The sequence below is a fragment of the Triturus cristatus genome, chromosome 4_1 (genome assembly GCF_964204655.1).
Source record: "Triturus cristatus chromosome 4_1, aTriCri1.1, whole genome shotgun sequence".
Lineage (NCBI taxonomy): Eukaryota > Metazoa > Chordata > Amphibia > Caudata > Salamandridae > Triturus > Triturus cristatus.
Genome location: NC_140585.1, coordinates 439,573,765 through 439,597,998, shown reverse-complemented (window position 1 = coordinate 439,597,998; position 24,234 = coordinate 439,573,765). Strand labels below are relative to the sequence as shown.

Here is a 24,234-nt window from a genome sequence, read left to right as displayed (position 1 = left end):
CTCTGCGTTCCTGGCGCGGAAAGCTATGTACAAGAACTGACGTCAGCGCGCGAGGGCGGTGTCTAAGTACTCCGACGACGTCATTCTGGCGCACGACGCCGACGACGGACGCAGAGCCGCAGACGACGCCTAGCGACACGCAAGGCGTATTGCTACAAAAATCTTCCGGATCCAGTCTGACGCCTGGGGATATTCTAAGGTGAGGAATCTAACTAACTAATGTTTCTTACAGATACATCGTTACCGAAGGTAAGTAACTTGTTCTATAATTCTACTAGTATGCAAATGTAATAGGAGATAATGCAGTGCAGTACATCACACACCTCCCTTCTTTACCGAAACAAAAAAACTGTAAAACAAAAGATATAACGTTAAATAGTAACATACTATACATAATCAGCAAGATATGATGGCCGTTTACATACTCTGGATGAACAACGACTTGTAAACGTTACATCACATTTGAGAGGAACAGTATCTAGCATTTCCTTGGACTCATTGTTAAACTTTCCCTTTACAACAACAACTCTATTAAGATTCCATATCCGCTGATCTTGGGTCTTTATTGCATTATTGAATACCTTGATGACTTTAATAGGCTTCATGAATTTGGAAACAGAGTTTCCCATCAACCCTGGGCGTTTAATCATGACCATATCGCCCACCACCACTTTAGTTGTTCTTACAGCTTTCTTTGAGTCGAAATAACTTTTCCTTTGCTGTGCCTTTTCTTCATCCTCCTTCTGGATTACAACATTATCACATTTTTTTCTCCTTTCCTTTATTTAATTCATACTTATTGATCCATGCAGGTTCTACACTCGTATTGGGAAGTCTATCTCGGAATAGTAAGAAAGGTGTTTTCCCAGTGGTAGAATGAGGAGACAATCTATATTCCTTAATCATTTTCAACACTTCACATTTCCAATCTAAGGACTGTTACTTTGCCAAAGCAATAGTTTCTTTAATTACTCTGTTAAATCTCTCCACCATTCCATTGGCCTCTGGATGATAGAGAGAACAGGTTTTATGTATAATACCCTTAGATGAGAGAAAGTTTCTCATCTCTTCAGAGACCAGCTGAACCTCGTTATCTGATAAAATAGATTCAGGAATCCCTTCTTTTGAAATAAACTTTTTAAACACCGAATTATGTGACTTGAATCAATATTTGACAAAAAAAAGACTTCAGGCATTGTGAAAACATATCAATTACAACTAACACAAAAGTCTGAGAACCATTACTATGTACTGGGCCAAGAATATCCAAAGACATGTCTTGCCAAGGATTAGAAGGATGACTTCTTAACATCATCGGTTGCACATGTGTACACTTAGTTTTATCACTTAATGTACATGGGATACAATCTCTTATCACACGTTCAACCTCTGTCCATGCCTGGCCACCAATATGATCCTCCTAATCTTTCCTTACATTTGGTAAGACCAGCATGTGAAGAATGTACTAAATCAATGAGTTCTTTTCTAAGACTATTTGGAGGAATTAATCTCATTCCACGAAATAGTAGCCTATTATCCACGGACAGTTCATTTCGCAATGACCAGTATTTTTTAGTAGCATCAGATCCCTCCTTGTTACTCATCCAACCCTTTTTCATGAGATTCAGAACTTCATTCAAAATAATATCTTGAGACATTTCATCACACCATTTTTTTCCCGAAATAATTTCCTGATCAACCACACAAACCCATTCATCAGATTCCTCTAAATCTTCTTCTTCAGATAAAACTTTAGGTGCAACATTATTTTCCACACCTGGAATGTATTTTATTTAGAAATTGTACTCTTGTAATCCTATCACCCGTTTAGTTATCCTACTTGAAATGGCATCAAGACCTTTCTTGGTGAATATTTCAATCAAGGGTCAGTTCTTACCTCGAAATCAATACCCCATAAAAACTTTTTCAAATTTTGATAGCCCAAAATACAGCTAGAGACGCTCTCTCTACCACCGAATATCTTGTTTCTGGATCCTTGAGACTGTGTGATAAAAACATTATTGTTTGCATACCTTCTGGAATTTGCTGTTGTAAGACTGCCCCCAAGCCCTTTTCACTTGCGTCAGTGATAAGTATAGGTTTAACCTGAGGATTAAAGCTCCTAAGAGAAGGTGCAGCCTTAAGTTTTTCCTTAATATCAATAAACTCCTTCTCACAGCAGTCAGTCCATTCAAAATCAACACCCTTTTTCAGTAAACATCTCATGTTGACAGCGCAATCCGCAATTTTTTTTACAAGTTTTGCATAGTACTCTACAACTCCTAAAAATTTCACAAGTTCACTTTTGTTCAAAGGAGAACTCATTTCCTGAATGGTGTTAATTAAATTTGCTTTTGGTCTCACTCCTTCACTAGTGATGTTATGACCTAAATAATTTATAGAGTTGGTCCTGAATTTGCACTTTTCAGCCTTGATAGTAAGGTTGTGATCACACAACTTCTCTAAAGCCCCTTTTAAACGAGCATCATGCTGACATACATCATCGCCCACAATCAGTATATCATCTTGATGCACATAAACACATGCAAGACCATGAAAAATGTTTTCCATAACCCTCTGGAAAACCGATGAAGCTGACACTAAGCCAAAAGGCATACGTATAAATCTATAAGTGCCAAATGGTGTAATGAATGAAATAAGGTCCCTACATGACTCATCTAATTCTATTTGATGAAATGCCGAGGTAAGGTCTAATGTACTGAAGACTTTGGCCCCACCCAACCAAAACCAATAACTCATTTTTATCCAGTATTAGGGTATCTTTCATAGATTCACATGCCTGAATCATTCCCCGTCGTCGGGATGGGAGTCACCGGTAAATAACAAAGCAATGTCTAGAAGACATATAGAGTAACAGGCCCCAAAAGGCCCTAGCTTAGAAAGCTATCCACGCCCTTATGTAAAAAGGACCAAAGTTTGGCCAGTAGCCAATCAGCTAGCACCACCCTCTAGAACCCTCCTGGAAGGAGCTCTAGTCCCTCAGATTTTCTACTGCACGTCGTGCTAAGGGAGTCTCCACTGAGCTCTGCTCATTGCTTCTGGTTTTCCAGTGTTTTCTACTCAAAACTTTCTGATTTGTCATGGCTGATACTCCTAAGAAAGGACTCTTCAGATCCTGTGCTTCCTGTGGGAAGAAAAGGCTCCACGTGGATGATCAGCATAAGGACTGCCTTTATTGTCTGTACCCCAGCCACAGTGCCAAGGATTGCAAGGTATGTCGTACCTTTTCATCCAAGGCCCTGAAGGACAGAGAAGGGCGCCTTTTAATCTGGCTACAAAGGCTGAAGGACAAGGACTCTGTGATGTCCTCTGAGGAGAGTGAGAGTTCTATTATATCTTCTCACTCCTCACGCAAGCGACCAAGGGCGTCCTCTCCGGGCCCTTCGTCGCAGCCACCTCCTAAGAAGCCACACAAAAGGTCTTCCGAGGTTCTGGACTCGTCTATGCCAGGAATCACCTCTCCTCCAGATGTCCAGGTTACTTTTAAGAAGCCAGTTTCTGCCACGTCGCCGACGACCACCGGTCGTCGACGGTGACTTCATCGACGAAAAGACATCCATCGACGCCAGTCGTTGTAACCTCGTCGACGGCGACGATATCTACGGTCATATCCCACTCAATGACCACGTCGACGACGACAACACCATCGTCGACGGCTGGTAAAATGATCTCGTCGACGCTGAAAATCAAAAAGTCGTCGTCAGCTAAGCCGCCGACGACATCGTCGACAGCAGGATCGTCGACGACAGCGCCATCGTCGACACCCATGTCGACGAAGCCACCGTCGACGAGACCGTCGTCGACGACGGCGTCGACAATAACACCGTCGACGAGACCAGTATCGTCGACGCCGTCGTCGTCGAAGAAACAATTCTCGTCTTCCTCACTGACGACGACACCGCCATCGCTGTCCTCGTCGATGCTGTCTCATATGCCTATTACACCGCCTACACCTCTACTGTCGACGGGCCCGTCGACAGTTATTGACTCTGAGACGCCAAATACATTTGTGCACCTCAAAATCACCAAACGGGCACTAACACCGGCCCTAACATCACCCAGTCGGGTCCCTACTTTGCCACCTGCTCAACTTTTCGAGGAGGAAGATTCAGAGGACGACCGTATGTTCCCAGCTGCGACAAGCACTTCACAGCTACATGTCAAATACCAAGACACATCTGACTATGAGGACTTAGACCAGGATTACCAACCGGTTCCACCTCCACAATATGTGCAGCCACCACCTTCTATGGTTTGCCTGCCTGATCACTGGTCACGGACCTCCAATTCCTGATCACGGACTACAAACAGAGGTTTCCGACGCCGGCGCCTCCCCCGACACCAGTTGCGCCACCAACACCAAGGCCAAGACCGCCACCATTGGTGCTGCAATCAGAGCCTATTGCAACGCCACTTCCTCCCACAACAGATGAGGAAGAAGAGGACGAACCTGAAGAGGGAGAACTTCAGGAGATCCATTCTCCCCAGGACGAATGGGATGATTATATCCTTCCCTGTCCGACTTCTCCTGCCCCCACCACGGCCGACTCGCCTCCAGAGGATATTGGCGGCATCCATAACATTATAGAGAGAGCAGCCCAGCGTTTTCAAATTCCGATGCCCTCGCATCAGCAAGACTGCTTCCTTTATGACTTTAAGGAACCCTTTAAGAAGTCCGTACGAGCAATACCAATGATAGACTACATTTGGGAACAGGGAGTTAAAATTATGCAACATCCTTCCTCTGTCCCCTCAGTGTTACCACGCCTGGACAAGAAATATCAAGCGCCGGACACAGCTCCGGTTTGTCTCACGGGCCACCCGAAGCCGGATTCGGTCATTACGCAGGCCGCACAGAGGAGGTCAAGCAACCCGGCTGCTCTATTGACAGCTCCACCTGATAAGGAGGGCAGGCGCTTAGACACCATTGGCGAGCGGTTCTCCTCCATGTCGGCCTTGACGGTGAGGGCCTCTAACGCCCTGGCTCTTTTGAGGCGTTATAATCGCCAAATGTGGGCAGACATTGCACCATACATGGCAGACCTGCCAGAGGAGTCCAAAGAAGATGCAAAAAAGATCTTGCTTGAGGGAGAAAGATCGGCCTCGGAAATAATAGACTGTGCAATGGATATTGCTTCTACTGGCTTCCGGCAATTAGCGGGCGCAGCAGTTCTCCGACGCCAGGCTTGGCTAAAGGCAACCTCCTTCAGACCGGAGGTCCAGACTAAGGTGTTGGACATGCCTTACGATGGCCAACTTCTTTTTGGCACCCACATTGATGAGGCGTTACAGGGGATTAAAAAAGACACGGATACTGCCAGAGCGTTGGGTACTTTGCAATTCCGGAACTCTTCCTTTCGGGGCCCCAGGGGAAGAGGTCAATCCTCTGGTAGGTGAGAATTCCACCAACGTTCTTCATTCTCCTCCTCCCAGCAATACCGGCCGCAATATCAACAGCGGCAACAATCCACATACACGAAGTCCTCCTTTCGTGGTAAAGGTGGACGGCAAAAGGGAACCTCCAGACGCCAATGACTTACAACTACGGCCGGTCTCCACCTTCTCGCCACCCTCCAAGATTGGCGGCAAAATTTCCCACTTTCTCCAAAATTGGCGAAGAATAACTACGGACCGTTGGGTCCTACAATTAGTACAATTCGGCCATTCCCTGGAATTTATACAAATCCCTCCTCCCACCCCTCCCCGCCCAACACTTCACAAAAACCTACGTCTGTTACTCTTGGAGGTGAAGACTATGCTCCAAAAAGGAGCTATAGAGCGAGTTCCCACAAATCAACGGGGAATAGGGTTCTACTCCCGCTTCTTCCTTATCAGGAAAAAGGAGAAGAAATGGAGGCCGATATTGGACTTACGGAATCTGAACAACTATCTGAAACAGCAGTCGTTTCGTATGGTCACCATTCAGGAGGTATTACATCTGCTCAATGCGAACGACTATATGGTGTCGTTAGACCTGCAAGACGCCTATTTCCATATTCCAATACAGCGCAACCACAAGAAATTCCTTCGATTCGTGGTGGCCGGCAGACATTACCTGTTCCGGGTTCTGCCGTTTGGCCTCAAATTGGCACCCCGCATTTTTACCAAATGTCTAGCTCCAGTGGCGGCCTACCTACGCCTTCACCATCATCAGGTCTTTCCCTATCTAGACGACTGGCTAGTCAAGTCTCCATCTCTTCAGGGCGCGTCCAGGTCTTCAAACGCCTGTCTAACGCTCTTCGATTCACTAGGCCTAACGCTCAATCGAGAGAAGTCCGTCCTTCAGCCGTCGCAGCGCATGAACTTTCTGGGCGCTACTCTGGACACTGTACTACGGAAAGCTTTTCCATCGAAGGAACGGAAGGACAAGCTGCAGGCTTTAGCTCTCAGGATAATGTCCGAAAGGACGCTGTCAGTGCGTCTCTTCAAATCCCTTCTCGGGATGATGTCTTCTTGCATTCTCTTGGTCCCGCATTGTCGTCTCCATATGCGACCCCTTCAAGAAGAACTGTCGGATCAATGGGTACAGTGTACAGGATCCTTCGACGACGTCATCCAAGTCACACTTGTGATCAGGAATGCCTTACAATGGTGGGTGTCTCCCCAGAACCTTTCAAAAGGCTTGCCTTTCTTGCTTCCTGCAACACCCCACATAATCACCACGGATGCTTCCCTGGAGGGCTGGGGAGCCTTCCTTCAGGAGCTTCAGATAAGCGGGAAATGGTCCCCTACAGAGAGGGCACTTCATATCAACCTCCTGGAGCTGCGCGCCGTCTACCTGGCTCTGGTGGCTTTCCTCCCAAGAATCAAGAACTCCATGGTGCTTGTCAGAACAGACAACACAACGACAATGCACTATTTGAACAAGCAGGGAGGAACACGCTCGCTGACACTCTCTCGAGAATCACAAAAAATTTGGAGTTGGCTACTCACTCACAACATCTCTCTGCGAGCAGATTATGTGCCAGGCGTCCACAACGTGTTGGCAGATTCCCTCAGCAGACGGCAGTCAACTTGCCACAAGTGGGAACTGGACCAACAAGTCCTCAACAGCATCTTCGATCAATGGGGCACCCCTTCTCTGGACCTATTTGCCACCAAGATCAACGCCAAATGCCAACACTTTACAAGCTGGCATCCCCAACAAGGGTCTCTGGGGAATGCCTTTTCGATAGCATGGTGCAACGTCTTTGCGTACGCCTTTCCGCCGTTTCCCCTAATTCCCAGGGTGTTACGGAAGATGAAAGCGGAGCCCTGCACTCTGATATTGATAGCCCCAGCTTGGCCACGTCAGCACTGGTTCACGGAGCTTCACATCCTCTCCCTGGAACCTCCAATCAAACTGCACCCATTTCCATCTCTGCTAACGCTGCACAATCAACAGGTTCAGCATCCGGATCCAGCGTCTCTCAAGTTATCTGCATGGCTCCTGAGTACAGAGAATTCCAGGGCTTAGACATTCCTCCGGATTGCAGACAAATCCGAGCTCGAGCGGATAGCACCAACAAGACATATTCACTGAAATGAAAACGATTCTGCATATGGTGCAAAACAAACGGGTTGCACCCTCTTTCTTCGACCCCGGAACAGATTTTACCGTATCTCCTGCACCTCGCAAAATCCGGTCTAGCTCATGCCTCCATCAAAGTACACCTAGCGGCGATATCTCGCTTTCGGAGGTCCTCTACAGGTCCATCTTTGTGGTCTCACAGACTTATCAAACAATTTCTTAAAGGGCTGTTTCGAACTTTTCCTCCAGTGAAGCCTGTACCACCGGCTTGGCATCTTAACACGGTTTTGGCTCAGCTGATGAAACACCCGTTTGAGCCGATCCACAGAGCAGATCTTAAGTATGTCTCCTGGAAGCTTGCACTCCTGCTGGCCCTTACCTCGGCAAGACGGGTTGGAGAACTACAGGCGTTCTCAATCCAGGACCCTTTCATTCAGTTCAAACGGGACAGGGTCATTCTTTGGACGAATCCGAAGTTTATCCCTAAGGTCCCGACTCAGTTCCACCTCAATGAACCTATCATACTACGTTCATTCTTCCGGAATCAACACACAGGGGCAGAAAAGGCTCTTCATTCATTAGATATTAAGCGCTGCCTCAAGTTTTACATTGAAAGGACTAAAACGTTTCGGAAGTCTAATCAACTTTTTGTGGCATACAGTAGGCCTAGAAAAGGACTACCGCTCACCAAACTGAGTATTTCCCGCTGGATCTCTTCAGCCATAACCTTCTGTCACCAACAGGCAGGACGTCCACTGCAATCAGCAGTTCGTGCCCATTCTACAAGGGCGATGTCTACTTCCATGGCACTGTTTGCAGGAGTGTCCATGGTGGATATTTGTAGAGCGGCCACATGGAAGACGCCGCATACATTCACCAGGCATTACTGCCTGGACACGGAGATCATGAAGGATGCTGCAGTGGGGCAAGCTGTACTCCGTCATCTATTTCAATAGAGGTGAGCCCTTTCCTTTTTCATCCCACCATCCTGGTCTCTTTACGCACATTTCACACTGTTATGTTGGCATTACCTGGGTTATGGTTCTTTGATACTTTATCTTTCACATGGATATGTTATTATCTAGTGACTGTATATTTACTGTGCCTGCCGAAATGTGCTTGTATTGCTTACTATTCTGATTCAGGCATGTGAATCTATGAAAGATACCCTAATACTGGATAAGGAACGCGTTACTTACCTGTAACTGCGGTTATCCAGTATTGGTATCTTTCATAGATTCACATGCAACCCACCCACCTCCCCTGTAAGGGCTCTCTTGGATCTCTCAGTGATACAACTACTTAGCACTGTGCTTACGAAAATCTGAGGGACTAGAGCTCCTTCCAGGAGGGTTCTAGAGGGTGGTGCTAGCTGATTGGCTACTGGCCAAACTTTGGTCCTTTTTACATAAGGACGTGGATAGCTTTCTAAGCTAGGGCCTTTTGGGGCCTGTTACTCTATATGTCTTCTAGACATTGCTTTGTTATTTACCGGTGACTCCCATCCCGACGAATCTATGAAAGATACCAATACTGGATAACCGCAGTTACAGGTAAGTAACGCGTTCCATATTCGGCACAGGATATTTATCAACCCCTACACATTTGTTCAACTGTCTCAAATCAATGCATAGTCTAAAATCCCCTTTGGGTTTGCGTGCTGCTACTACTGGGGCCAATCATTCCGTTCCTTCAACCTTTTCTATAATACCCCACTCCTTTAATTTTTCAATTTCTTTCTGCATGTCATCCCTCACAGAAAGAGGAACATTCCTTACCTTGCAACATACCGGAATAGCATTCTTTTTGAGTAAGATTTTATGTTTATAACCTTTAAGACAGCCCAACTCATTTCTGAAGACATTAGGATATCTTCTTTTAAGATTTGTAACCAAATCACCATTATCATTCTCAAGCACAGAGCTTATATCACTCTTGAGTTGTATGGGAGGATCAGCATTAGGATCCAGGAAAATCCCCAGATCACCTTGATGGATCCAACTTATAATGCTGTCTCCTTTCTTTGAAACATAGATTTTTCCTGAGATGAATCGATCTTTATACTCAATAAGACCTATAAAATATCCATGAAGATCAATAGGTTCCCCACCATATGCGAATGGTCTTATGTCTGGTTCCAATAGTTTAACCTTACCTTTCAAATTTTCCATGTAAAACCTACAAGATATAATGGTAATGTTTGCGCCTGAATTGAATAGTACTTTAGTGGTAGCTCCCTCAACTTAGATGTTGTCACATGGACAATTTTTCCTTTTATCTCCACTTGCAACATGAACTATAATTTGTCCACAGAATATGTTGTGTCTCTTAAAAAATATATGATTTTTTCTAATACATAAATGTCAAAATTGATGTGATATCTATGACTAGTCTATTCAGTCTGGAATGTGTGTTTGGGCCATTAGTTTGAATGACATTTAATGTAATCCCACGATATTTTGGGGAACGAAGAATAAATTGCTTGTAGTGTGTTGTAGCAGAACCACTGTTCGTTTAATGAGATAGTCCCCAGGTTCTGCATATTACTGGGTAACCCCATTGATTAATAGCGTCCAGTCATTAGACTGGCAGACAATGTTGGTTGGAGAAAAAGTTCCATCTTCCAGGACTTGGGTGGAAGGATGGCACCATAATTTGCGAGGGCCTCAACTTTGGGATGTCAGCCTGGGCTGCTTGCTGGCATTCTGGCAGTTTTGACATCTGAGTGCTACAATACAGTCCCTCACAACTCTATAAATAGTCTTAACAAACATCAGTGTTATATAAATAATGCATTACACATTAGTTTCAAGGCCCATTAATAAAATAAAACAGGAGAACAGCAGCATATATCTGGCTTCTAAGAGCAAGCAAAAACACAGATCAAGATGGAGAGAATATTTCATGAAGCCATAGGCTAACTGGATCAAATGTTTTAGAACATTTTACCATAAACCTTTTGTGAAACGTATTTGATTTGGAAGTGCTATTATTCTGTTTTTGTGTCTGTTATCTTGTCTCTAAAAAGGGGGAAAGCAAAATCTTTGCCTCTAGTCCTGGCATAGAATTCATTGTTTCTACTGGTCATTGTTGCTTTCAAATCAGTATTTTTTTTAAATTTTAAACGATTAAAGTAATATCTTTCTTTTAAAATACTATGCATAGTGTGCATTTTTCCATAACAAAAACGTCTTCTTAGTCATCAGAGCGACTTCACTCCTTCTTCCTTTTCTTTATTGTTAGCGCTCTCCATTAGGAAAGAAACTGACAGCAAAGCTACTGCAGTGAAACGGTCGTGCAGTTTCCATTTGTTTATTCTATTTTGTTTTGGCTACTTTTATAGAAAGCAAATGCTAATCACATTTTCTAGTAAATGAAGTGGAGGGGCAGAACAATTGGCAGTACAGAAGTTAAAGCAATAAGTCACTTTTACTTACTACTTTGTTGTTAGAACCCCTTTATTCTTTTCTTGCAAATGTTCCAGTTATAACACAAATAAAGGGCGGAGGGCAGCAGTTGGGGTTTAAGAGGATTCAACCAGAGAGGTTCAGCAACATATTTTGGCCAAACTCAGTCTATTTTCTGGAGCCACAGGTGGTACTTAGAAAAATTGTATGCAGAGGATGAGGTGGCTGCTTGCAGATCACTTCATTGTGATGGTGCCTCTGACAAACAATGGACTATGCCTTGACCAAGGCTGAATGAACATAAATATCCAGTGGGTAAAGTATTATTTCTGGAACAAATGCCTGTAACCTTTTGGGCAATTGTTGCCTTTCAATGTTGGTCAGCTCTACCATGGGTGACATTGACTCTGTTAAAGGAACAAAATGACCTGGATGATCAGAGTACCTCTACCTGCAGCGCCTGTTAATGGGACACCAGAAAGTGTGGTTAGGAGGCTAGCATGTGTGAACAGAAGAAATACGTCTGAACCAGTGACCTCTCTCAAGCATTGTACAGGTGTCTTTGGAGAGCTACTGCCAGGAGTCCAGGTGCAAAGCGACTCCTTCTTTCTTTTCGGTCTGTGTATGTTGTACCCAGTTCCACAGAGGAGAAAGTGACTGTATCTCTGGTTATTTCCTTGTTGGCTTATCATTTACTGATGAGATAAAGAATCACTGATTGAAATTATTTGATGTTTACTCTTATAATTGTTTTTGCATGAGTATTTTAGGAGAAACTTTGAAACTGCTCTGCTGGCCTATATGCAGCTGCATCACAAAGTAAACAATTGTGGTGTTTAGGTTTAAGTTGAGTCACTTTTTATGTGTGGGATGATTTCCTCTGGAGCATCTCGAAGGGGACTCAGGTGGCTTCGAGAGAAAAAGTGACCTACATTGGGCCCAGAGCCATTCCATTCACAGTCAGTCTGTCCACATCCTTAACGACAATATGACTGCAATGTGGTATGTCATTTAGCATGGAGGAGTGGTGGGGTTTCCTTCTTTGTCAGGAATGTAGACTGCGGATAATTCACCAAAACAAGTCTTCCTCTTAGGGTAGAACTATTTTCCCAGTTGGAGGTGAACATGCTGCACCTCAAACTCCAGAGCCTCAACCTTCTTGCCTGGAGATTTAACAGGGAACCTCACGTTCATTTCATCTGCCAGCAGAGGTAGTAGATGCCATTTTGCGTGCTAGCCATGGTTCCACCAAAGCTGTATTGGAAGATGGAACCGGCTTATTGCTTTTTGCGCAAATAACAGTGGTGATTCTTCGAGGGCCAGGATCTCACTTTTGTTAGCCCAATAAGGTTGTAATGTAGGTAACATTGAGGGATACTAGGAAGCTGTGTCTGCATTCCTCTGCCTTCCAGATTAGCTGTCTCTATTTACTTCACCCATTGTCATTCGATTTTTTTTAAAGAGACTAACTAACCTAGTTCCACCTACTCCATTTGTCATGCCACAATAGGACCATAATTTGTTTTTTAGATTTTTGATGGTTTCTCCATTCAAACTACTTTATAGTTGCCAGTTGAGTTTACGAACATTGAAAACTGTTTTTCTGGTTGCATTTACTCTGATGAGGCACGTCAGTGCTTTGCAAGCACTGGCCATTTGCCCTCAGTTTACCAGTTTTTTTTTGTAGCATGTGTTGCTGTAGATGCACTTGCTCAGCATACCCCTGCCTGCATACTCCTACTGTTGACTGTTGGTCTTGCACTGTTGCAGCTTGTTTTGATGTGAATAAGTCTTTTGAGTCATGAGGTCTCGGTGAGCCCTTCTTTGGTAGTGAACGCGCATTGGCACTGACTCCATTGTTAGATTTGTTTTTCTCCGCAGTCGGGTTCGGATGTGTATCGAAGCTGCTACCAGTATCGATGCGTTCTACACTGAAGGTCATGGTCCCAGAGGTCATTACTTCCATTTCCTCTGCTTAGAATGGTTGTTCTACTCTGGTGCTCATTCCATCTTTTTCTACTCTTCTTCGCTACACCACTGTGGGCATCATCATCTAGGACTGGGCCACTCAGCCCTCGGGTGCCCACCGATCTTTCTTATCGATGCCAGAGAATGAAGATGTTCAGAGGGTGCTGGAACAGATTCCCTTCAAGAGATATTCTCAGTGCCACTGAAAGTACCTGTAGACCTCTTCAGTGAAGCGGACCCATTCAACATAGAAGAAAAGAAATTCGATGAGTCACCTGATGTATTGGCCCATCAACGTAGTCACCAGATCATCAGTTCCGATTCCTCAGAACCCGAAGAGGAGAAAGAGTCACTCAAAGATGCCCTGTCTTCCTCACTCCACCATGGACCTCGCACCAATGCCACGCTAAGGTACCTCAGTTCGGCGATACCCACACTTCAGTACAGACTTCCTAGACACACAAACGGCTGCATGTCGCAACTGAGCTCTAACCCCTTCAAGCTCTGCACATAAGCCACTACCACCTCCATATGCACCACTGCCGTAGGGCTATGGTTGGCACAGAGTAATGGCGTCAGAGATGAGAAGGGATCATGTCAGAAGGCGCGACCCCCTTTCAGCCCTGGAGTCCACATCTCAGTGCCCAACATTTGCCTTTGTTGAAACAAAAAACACCATCCGTGTTAAACCCAACACTGGCTCCGAGACTATCAACTGGCAACTCCGAGAGGCCGTTATTGAGAAGCTCCAATAAGAGCTGGATGAAAGGCGGCATCTCACTATTATTCACCCCCACACAGGTAGGATCTCTGGCACTGGAAAGACTTTGCCTAAAAAGCCAAACTCCCCTTCAAGGATGCCCAGGACGGACACTCTGCAACCGGCGCCGAGGCCTAAGGACAAGACTCTTAACCCTCCACCTCCTCTTCCACTTCCTCCTCCACCTCTGCCACCTCTACCCTCACCTCTTGAGATTTCCCCTCAGGCGTCAACGGAATCCTATTCAATACAGGTAGCCCTAGCCCCTACTCCTCAGCAGAGGACTTCAATGCGCCAGTCTATTCAAACCCTACGGACAATCCTTGGGGATTCTCCCATGGAGCCCCCAGGGACCCTGAGCTTCATCACATCCCTGTTAGGGCTCTTCCACCAGACAACACCACTGCATACCAAGGTCATCCTATGTGTAGCTGCCTTGCACAAGGTGGACTTTTACATCATCTGCCTGGTTGAGCTGCTCTCTAAAGACTGACTGGCCTCCTTGGATTGAGAAAAAATTTAAGCCTGCACCATCTGATCTCCCTGTCTCGTCAATCTGCCCTTCGTTGGAGAACACCTGTACGGTCAGTAGGTTGATAAAATGCTGTAAAAGAAGACAGTGATACTGTTAAGGCCCTGGCCAGTGGCTCTTTTCGGAGGCATCAGACAAGAATTTGGTCCAATGCTACTTCACTGGAAACAATGCAGTCATATTAATGCCAGCAGCAGGCTTACCACCAACAGGGAAGGTTATGCACAGGGCAACTTCAGGGCTAACCACTCCAAGGGTCGAGGCAGAGGGCACTCCCTCCACCGGAGCCTCCACCTCCAAACATTGGCTTGCCCTACATCCCCCCGATCACAATGCACCTGTGGGGGGTGGAGGATCCATAGATTTCCTCTCCATTGGGAACCACATACTGGTGGGTTCTATCTATCATCTAGCACGGCTACCTCTCGAGCTCATCTAGCATGGCTTCTCCTCGAGCTCGACCCCACCAAACATCCCACCCCGCACGCATACCCTGAGTCCAGAACACCTTGCCCTACTGCCAGAAGTGGTACAGGTGGTCCTTCTCAAAGGGGGCATCCAGTCAGCAGCTTCTCAAAACAGGGAGAACGGTGTCTACTTCTTCTACATCCCCGAAAGGACTGTTCTCTCAGGCCAATTCTCAGTCTCCGGCCTCTCAAGAGATACATCCTCTCTGCTATTTCCGCATGGTCAACCTAGAGGATGTCATGGCCACACTAGATTTGAAGAGCCCCTACTTTCACTTCCCCGTAGAGCATGCTCATTGGCGTAACATACGTTTCATGTTACTGCAGGTTCCTGACCTTCTGAATAGATTTCCAAGCACTACCCAATCTAACAGAGGGTCTAATGGAACGGTCAACACAGAGCAACAAAATTGGTTTGTCTTCTCACACCCGAGTCCAAGAAGTAATGCTTAGCGAAGGGATGCCCATGCCACTGCCTTACAGATTTTGGGCATGGGGACCTACCTTTCCAAGGCTGTTGTAAGGAGTTTACCATGGTGGAAAGTTCGTGCGTGCCTTCAGGTGGTTCCTTATGTGCAAGGACATAGCATTTTGATACATAAGGTGATCCACCTAGACAGAGATTTACTTGGTGGTGGATCGCCAAATGCCTTATTCCCATATTCACTGTGCTAGTGGTAACAGTTGAGGAGAGTGTGTTCTGCCTTGCTTTTCTAGGTGAAACATGGCGACCATTTTGTCAGTTCGCACCTGGACCACATTGCCCAAAATGTTTTGGAGCTATGCTTTTAGAGCTATATGTATGGCTAAAAGGTCCAAATGGTTGATATGGAGACCAAGTTGATGAGGCGGCCACAAACCCTGGACTGTCATGTTGTTGAGATATGTTGTCACTCCCCCCACCACCCGGGAGGAATTTTTGTGGTGGTGGTCGTCACCTGCAGAACTGGCTTTGCCAAGGTCTTACCTCAAAACAGTTTATTACTGTTCCACCACTGCAGAGAGCGATGGATCCTGACCCCTATCAATACTAGCTTTTCCCAGTGACCCTTCAATTGTGACCACGGTGCAGAGAGCATTCCTGGTGCAGAGAATATGGATTGGAATGCATTTTGGACTCCCAAGCCCTACCCGCTCAGGAACTTGCTGGGCTCATCTTGAGAAAAATATTGGGCCAGATGTATGACCCTTGTAAACTGCACCTCGCAATTTGCACTCGCTTGCGAGTCGCAAATTGCGAGGCACAATTTACAATGTACTACAATGTCAGAGACACTGATTGCGATTCCCAATGGGGTCCTAAAATGCTAGGCTCATGAATATAAATGAGCCACTCGCAATTTGCAACCCCATTGGGAATGGCTGGCCCTCCCAGGGATGGTGGCCTGCTGGGCTCAGCAGACCACCATGTCTGAGACGGCTTTTCAATAAAGCAGTTTTTTTTTTATTAATGCAGCCCATTTTCCTTAAAGGTAAACTGGATGCATTTGAAAAAAAAAATGAAACGCTTTCGTTTCATTTTGTAAGGGCAGGCAGTGGTCCCTGGGACCACTGCCTGCCCTCAAAAATATTTTCCCCTGCATTTGCCAAGGGGAAGGGGTCCCCTGAGGAGCCCTTCTCTTTGGCAAGTGCATTACCACCCGCTTGAAGAGGGTGGTCATTTGTGAGGGTTTTGCTACCGCAATTGCGGTCGCAAAACCTTCATACATGGCTTTGGGGTCGCTAATAGTGACTCTCAATTCCTAAATAGTGAGTCGCAAATACATTGCGACTCACTATTTAGGAATTGTATATGGCCCTGTGATATTTCGCATGCACAAACGGGTCGCAAACCCGTTTGCGCATGCAAAATAGTGTCATACATCTGGCCCATTAACCTAATAGTCGGGTAGCTTTTTTGTTACACTTTTCATATTTTTCATTTGCACATAAATACAGTGGAACCTGTTACGATTACAGTACTCACTCAATATTTAAAAACCTGTCTCCTCCCATTCCGCCTTCTGGCAATTGAGCATCCATTTTGCTATTCTTACTCAAATAGAATACATGCTTGAAGATTGTTGGGACACAAAAGTTCCCTGCATTGTGACTGATCCGAACCCCTGCCCTGTGTGACCCAGCTGCATGGATATTTGATCCATGGCACTGATTTTTGGTCATGGGCGGACATGGATCATGCGTTTGTGCATGATCTTGTCCTGTCGCACTGTAATGCGGTCTTGTTAGACCAGGAGGGGTGCATTGAGTGCTACCCGCTTAGTGATAGAGGGCTACTGCCATTGCCAGGAGTTGAGTGACAGAAGTGCAGTGGTGGCAGCATACCTGATTTGTGTTTAGTAAGAATCAGTAGCATAAATAGCCCTTTTACGTGTGCCACTGCATGGGTGCCTCCCAGCCCCCTCATATCAAGTTCCACTGCTGTGTACTTAGCTCATGCTTGGCCTACATGGCGTCTGTGTGGAGCGCCTGGCAGCATGTGATACTTGCGTCTGTGTGCTGGGATGTATGTGTGCCTGTGCACGGTACATAATCTGGATGCCTATGAGTTCCATTTTGGAAATGCAGGACAGTTAAAGGCTAGTGGAGGTGAGAACTGAAACCCCAAGACAGGATGTTGTGTATTTGTAAAGTGCACTATCACCCCGTGAGGGTATCCTGGTGCTTGGGATTGCTGTTGCCACGAGGGCTGGGGTGGGAACACACCTACTGGAGGAAGGCGATCAGGGTATCCTCTGTGCACATCAAAGGTCTGTTTGTTTCCAAGGGCCTGGGCTCAATGGAACCTGGGACTTCGGTTCTTTGTAAAGCAAGATGGTGAGTCTGATAAATCTGGGAATGTGGGACCAAGGAATCTTGATAGAGGGGAAGGCTTAGACCTTGGAACCTTTGTGAGGCATATTTTAGTGAAAAAGATGTCCAACACTGAATCAGGACATCCGAAGACTGAGGAAGCCCGACACATCATTGTAGAAAGAACAGATCCTCAGCATCAGGAGACCAGAGCCCACTAAGGCGCATCCCTGTCTTCCCTCAATTGCCAGCTACCATCAAGCCTGGTAAGACTGTTTAAGGATGCCAGGCCACCGGGAACTTGCACAAACATAGCACATAGGGCTACGGAAGTGGACTCTTAAGGCCAAACTTAGACTTTGTCATATGGGGACTAGTGTGGTAAAATCTGAAATTCTCATCTGGAATGACTAGCCCCACTAGAAGTGACCGAGGGACTCTGGGATACTGTGGAATATCCCATCCCTCTTTCACGGCCATTACATTGTAGGGTTTCTCCAAGAGCAGTCCTTTAATAAGATCACTTTGTGACCTTGAAATTTAAAATGTATATAGCTCCTAAAATATCTTGTGATGTGATCCTTCTGGGATCTCCTTCTATGCTACCCAGTTCACCCCACAGTCTCCCAGACATTTCAGAGATTGTGTCTTTTCTCACGGGCCACAGTGAGCCTTCTAAAACATGTAATTTGCCCTCTTGAGTCTGAGGGCCTAAGATGCTGTGCCTCTTCTTGCTGGAACAGCAATCTTGTGGCACCTACAGTCACCTCCTTCTGTCATCCATCTGATGGGTGGCCTCGCACTAGTCTCCAGAGTTTTGTCTTGATTCTTGCTGGTGACGGCACAAATGCTGTTAATCACATTAAAGCCTTCCCCCAGTGACTTTGACAATGCTGGCAAAAAAAGAGATAAAAAGTATATATTTTTAATAGAATACATTTGGGAGAGAAAGAACTGAATGCGAGAAACGGTGTGATTTAATGTACTTTCCATGTGTAATAGTTCATCATTCATTCCAGTGAAAGTATTTCCTAGAAAATGGAATGATGCACCAAACAGCCAGTAGCATGAGGTGAGAGAGTAATACACACTGCATGAAGTCAAAGCCCACTGTGCGTATATTTTGAACAGTTGGTAACCGTATGTGTTGTAGACAGCTGTGCTGTCAAGCCAGAGTGAACAATCAAAGAATCATTTCATTTTAGTTTTTATTGTTCGATTTATAATATGTGTAAAGGAAATAACTCGTGGAGGGTGATAGAGCAGTACAAGTCTTGTAAACACTATTTTGACTTTCAAAATGTCACATACATTATTTTTTGTGTCTTCAAACGTTTTGCCACTTGTTTAAATGAATTAAAATATTTGAAATACATTATTTCCTTAGGCACCGTATAAATCTAAGCTCTGACTTGCTGATCACCCCTGATTTTTACTGGGATCGAGAGAACCTGGAGCAGCTTTATGACAAAACTTGTCAATTTCTTAGCATCAGTCGCCGGGTAAAGGTGAGGCTTTCGCATTATTCAAGATCAAATGTACTCTTTTCAAATGTTTTTCAAATATACCTTAACTGAAAGCAAGATGGTTCCTGTAAAGTGCACAAAAGCTAAGTTTTTCTCTTAAAAATGTTTTCAAAGTTCAGTTTTTGCTTAAGAGTTTAAAAGGTGATTCAAATCAATATCAGTACATCTCCCTAGATAAACATTATGTGGTAACCCACTGTCATTTAAAGACCGCACACCCTCAACCCAAATGGCCACTATATCCACACGGGCACTTCACTGACAAAATTATATTGTACGCAAGTCAAATTCCACTTTATTCGATTAATTAAAATCATAAAAGCATACTACAGCAAATATCAAAAGTTCATCTATAAAACAATTGATAAATTTAATACAATATTAAACAGTTTATAGGTTAAAAAGCAGATTAAAAGGGCGATAGATACATAAAATAGATTAAAAAGCACTCGACTGGGCGATATAGCTGGGTCCAAATTCCTATTGTTCTTCCAAACTAAGCCTTGTTCTCTTGCATCGCACAGATGCGGCTAAAAAACTAGCAGTGCAATACATAATAAGAGGAGAGAGCAACATTTGTAAATAAAACAGTGCAGGCTTATACTGGATAAATCCCAAGTCCTTCAGAATAGATTTTAGGTATTTTATACGCGGTTCATGATAGAAGGAACAAAAAAACAAAAAGTGGGCGTTCTCCTGAATAGAGAAACCATCACATTTGCATGGGGCCGATTCCTCCAGCTTGCACCAGTCTTTCACATCCCACAGCACTGTATAAATTTGGTTAAACCGAAATTTGGATAAAAGCCATCTATGGAAAGGATTAATTACCATGGTTAAATAAGGGGCCAGCACACAAGATGGGGATATCAGAACGTGAGCCCTCACAGAGGGTTTGCATAAATCGAGGGCTTCACGCTCAGCCGTGCGAATTCTCAGAAAATTTATTTTCACCCATTGTAAGTCAGCTCTACATAAGGCTTCAGGGCAACTAAAAATTTCAGGGCGACCCAAAAGAGCTGTCATAGTTTCGATGTATGACAGCCACTGAATATCCCTTCTGTGATCAAGTTGAAGGCAATCTTTGATGATCCGGTGATTTAGGCTAAGGTTTGGGTTAAGCCAAAGCTTTATCCACATCAAAAGTGGAGCTAGATTTAAAATGTCTAAAATGTAACCCATTCCCAGCTCTAAGTGTACTGAGAAGGTAGCAGTTGACTGGGGTAACCCCAGCAATGAGCGAAAAAATTTATTTTCCTCTGTCTGGATATCTATGACGTTAACGTAACCCCAGACAGCTGCACCATATCTAGCAATAGCAATTGTCTTGGCTTTATAGATGGCCATAATGGCCTCCATAGGTTTCCCCCCCAATCTCTTTGCAAAACCCAAAATTGCACCGTACGAACTTCTTACCGCATTAATTTTGGATGTAACCTGCGGTGTCCAAGATCCCCTCTGATCAAAGATCACACCCAAGTAGGTGAAGACCTTAACACTAGTAATCACCTCTCCGTCACAGAAAAAGGATTTTTCTTTACGCATGCCACGTCCGACAGACATGGTATGTGATTTACTTTTATTAATCACCAGATCGAGACTACTCATAAAATTACAAAAGGCGTCTAATAACTTTTGTAGGGCAACTGGGGTCCTAGCTATGAGTACCGCGTCATCTGCGTAGAGGAGCACCGGGATTGGTGCACCCCCCATGCACGGAAAATCTTTTGTAGCAGACGTTAGGTAACCCTCCAAAGAGTTCACATAGATCGTGAACAACATTGGAGCCAGGATACACCCCTGGCGAACCCCTCTCGTGGATCTAAAGCTCTCGGTGCACTTTCCATCGGTGGTCATTCTAATGCGGGCCCTCAGATCTTTGTGAAGCTCCGCTAGAAAGTGCACCAGGGAGCTATCGAGGCCCATCTCCAACAACATTGCCCACAGTTTTGATCTATTAACAAGATCAAAAGCTGTGGACAGATCCATAAAACCCAGGACTAAGCTGCCCCCTTTTGCTTTAGTGTATTTGGACAATATAAGGTGGAGGTTGAGGCATTGGTCCTCAGTACTCCTCCCTGACCTAAAGCCAAATTGAGCCTCGGATAAGATGTTATTTCCCCTGGCCCACGCGGAAATCCTCGCCAAGACAACCTTGCCTAAAATTTTGACCGAGGAGTCCAGAAGCGATATGGGTCGATAACATTTTGGGTCTCCTCTCTGCCCTTTTTTAAAAATAGGGACGATTGTAGCGAGGGACCAAGACTCGGGGAAACCCACTATTGCGGCGGCGTTAAAAACTCTAGTTAAGATATTTGCCCAAAACAGTGGATTTGCCCTGTACATATCTGCAGGTACTCCATCTGGGCCGGGTGCCTTACGCCCAGCTGTCTCCTCTATGGCTCTAAGTACCTCACAGGTTTCAAAACTCACAGGTTCCATTGGACTACCGGTTACAGGAATTATAAAAGGGTCCAGCTCTTTGTGGCTGTCATATATTTTTTCAAAGTGAGACAGCCACTCAACTTCTGAGATGTTTAATTCCTGTACTGAGTTTTGGGCGCCTGTAAGAAATGGAGAATTTATTATTGTCCAGAATTCAGCACTATTTTTTAGGGTAGCTTTGTCCCTTAGGTCCTCCCAAGCTTTACTTTTTAATTCTTTTTTACGTAGAGAAATGACCGTATTATAATCCTTCCTCAGTCGTGCCACAAGCTCCTTGTTCCTTGGGCGGGCACTAAGGGCTTTTTTGAGGCGGTTATGGGCTTTACTACAGTTTTTATCAAACCAGCCTTTTGCCTGATATTGTTTGTCCCCCTGCCCTTTGGCTAGAAGACTGCTAGACACAAACCTGCAAATACCTTCAAATGAAGATATAACATCATTGTGCCCGGCTAGAGGAGTAGCACACACCCTTAACTCATCTGCGACTGAATTAGATAAAGTTACAAAAAAAATTTCTGGTACAACCGCCTCCCATTTGAGTCTTCTCCCCTGATCCTTTACTTTTAAAGGCAAAATAGTCTGCTGGAGGACAACCAATTTTGACAGTAAGGCACTATTTGTTAGCACCAGTCCGACAGGGTTGTGATCACTCATGGGCATATCAATAGCATTATAAGTAATCACATAATTAAGAAAGAATCTCGAAATAAAGATAAAGTCAATAATCGAGTCGCTAGCCCTGCCCGTGTAAGTGGCAACCCGTGTGGTAGTATCAGAAAATTCAGATTCGAATAACTCATTTAGCAGCAATACATTTTCAAGTGCTCGACCATTCCGTGTGTGTTCTAAATGAGGGGGTGACACACTGCCTGGCCCCTCCATATCAACCATAACACATTTAGAACACAAATGAACATTAAAATCACCCTTATATTGTACGCAAATGGCAATGTGTGGGAATCGGGTTTAAGTGAGCTTTTAGCTTATTTATTTAACATTCATAATTTAAATATATATATTTTTATTTTCAACCAACAAAAGAAAACGTCAGCCATTACATTAGTAAGAGAGTCATTGTGCACAGTCCATTTTGCATTGGTACATTCAGTAATCTTTCCAAGGAGGCAGGGATACATTAGTACGTTCCAGAAATCGCTTCCCCTTCCCCTCTCAAACCCCCCTCTAGCGGTACTCCCTTCCTGTTAAAATACATGTATGGAGGAATGGGGCTCATGGATTGTATTAAATTCTTGTGTGAGTGGGTGCGTGTTGTTGATTCCTGCCCCTTCTATTTCTAGGCCATAGAAACTCAGCCAAGATGCCCATATCTTAATAAACTTTTTGGGGCAGCCCCCAGCCGCATATGTTGTCTTCTCCTCTCCCATATATAAGTCCACACTAGCTCTCCATACTAACACTCCTTTAGTGTGGGCACGTCTGACGCTCCCCATTTTCTGGCAATGTCCCTTTTGGCAACTATCAGCCCTAGGTTGCAAAGTAAGAGTTTGTACCTGGGGAAATCAACTTCCGTGGAGATTCCAAGCAGTATGTACTCAAAGGTCCATGGTAACCTGCACCTCTAGTATGTCATTCATTTGTTTTACTATCTGGGCCCAGTAGCTCTGAACACATTGACCCTCCCATAGTGTGTGTATATAAGTACCCCGTTCTGTGTTGCAGCGTAGGAAATTGGGTGACTCTGCTCTCCCCATGATGTGCAGTCGGGCCCTATCAAAGTAGACCCTATGGAGGATTTTCTATTGTATTAGTCTTAGTCGTAGCATAATTGTCACTTCTCTTGGGTGCATCAAGACCCCTTCCCAGTCAATGTCTTCTAATGGACCCATAGTGTCTTCCTATTTGGACTGTAGGGACTTCAGTTTATCGGGAATATTATTGATTAAAGTTTTGTATGTCCATGAGACTGCTTTGGAAGGTATCTCCTACCCTCGAGTGGCGCATATTCGGGGATGTCTGCTGTATCTACTTTTTCAGCTCTCCTAGCATGTTGCAACTGCAGGTGTTTATACTTTTGTGAATGCATGAGTTGGTATTCATCTAGAAGTGTCGAGAAGGGGATTAGGTCACCACTTTGTAAGATGTTGTTCACGGTAGAGATCCCAACAATGTCCCATTACTTGAAGCCCCGCAGTCCGGATATTTTGGGCAGTCTCTTACCGTCCCAGAGTGGTGTTGCCCTTGTCATCTTTTTGTCCCATTGCATTTGTCTCTCCACCCCTTTCCATGCCTCAATCGATCTCTGTGTGGCGAGCAACAGGCCCCGGGTTCCTGAGCCTCCATAGATGTAGTGGAGATAGGTGCGTTTTTAACAATCATACTTAATTAAACCCATTACATGACATGAACCAGAGAGTATAGAACAACAAAGGCCGCGTAGGGTATAGATTTTGCTATACACAAGCACATCTCTAAATGTTCAGAATTGGGCCTCAAGAAGTCAGAAGGCAAACTGCTGTATTAGCTCCAAGTTCGAGCAAATTAATGACGTACTAGGTACCACATATGCAGACTTCAGAAATAAAGTCTTGGCAATGAAGTTAAGTCAGTGTTGATTGTTGATTGAGGAGCTAAGAGGCGGGGCACAGGATACCGGCAGCGGAGGACAGAGCGTTGGGACCAGCAGGGGGGTCGCCAGTAGTCGTCAGGGTCGCTTTGGGCCCAGAGAACACAGCTGCGATGAACAGCTGGGGAGTCACTGAGCTGCATTGTGGGGGTTGACACTCCTCGCACGTCTATGCCCTTTTGGGGTGATCTGTGGACCTGTGAGGTGAACGGGGGCACCGA

General features: G+C 45.0%; 1 protein-coding gene across 2 annotated transcripts in view; it reads left to right on the top strand.

The window, feature by feature from the left end:
- Positions 1-24,234, top strand: part of RMND1 (required for meiotic nuclear division 1 homolog) — a 485,798-nt gene that overhangs the window by 394,609 nt on the left and 66,955 nt on the right. For both annotated transcript variants that reach the window (XM_085652595.1, XM_085652596.1), the window contains exon 11: positions 18,846-18,966. In XM_085652595.1, the coding sequence (XP_085508721.1) occupies positions 18,846-18,966 (121 nt within the window). The remainder of the gene's footprint in view (positions 1-18,845; positions 18,967-24,234) is intronic.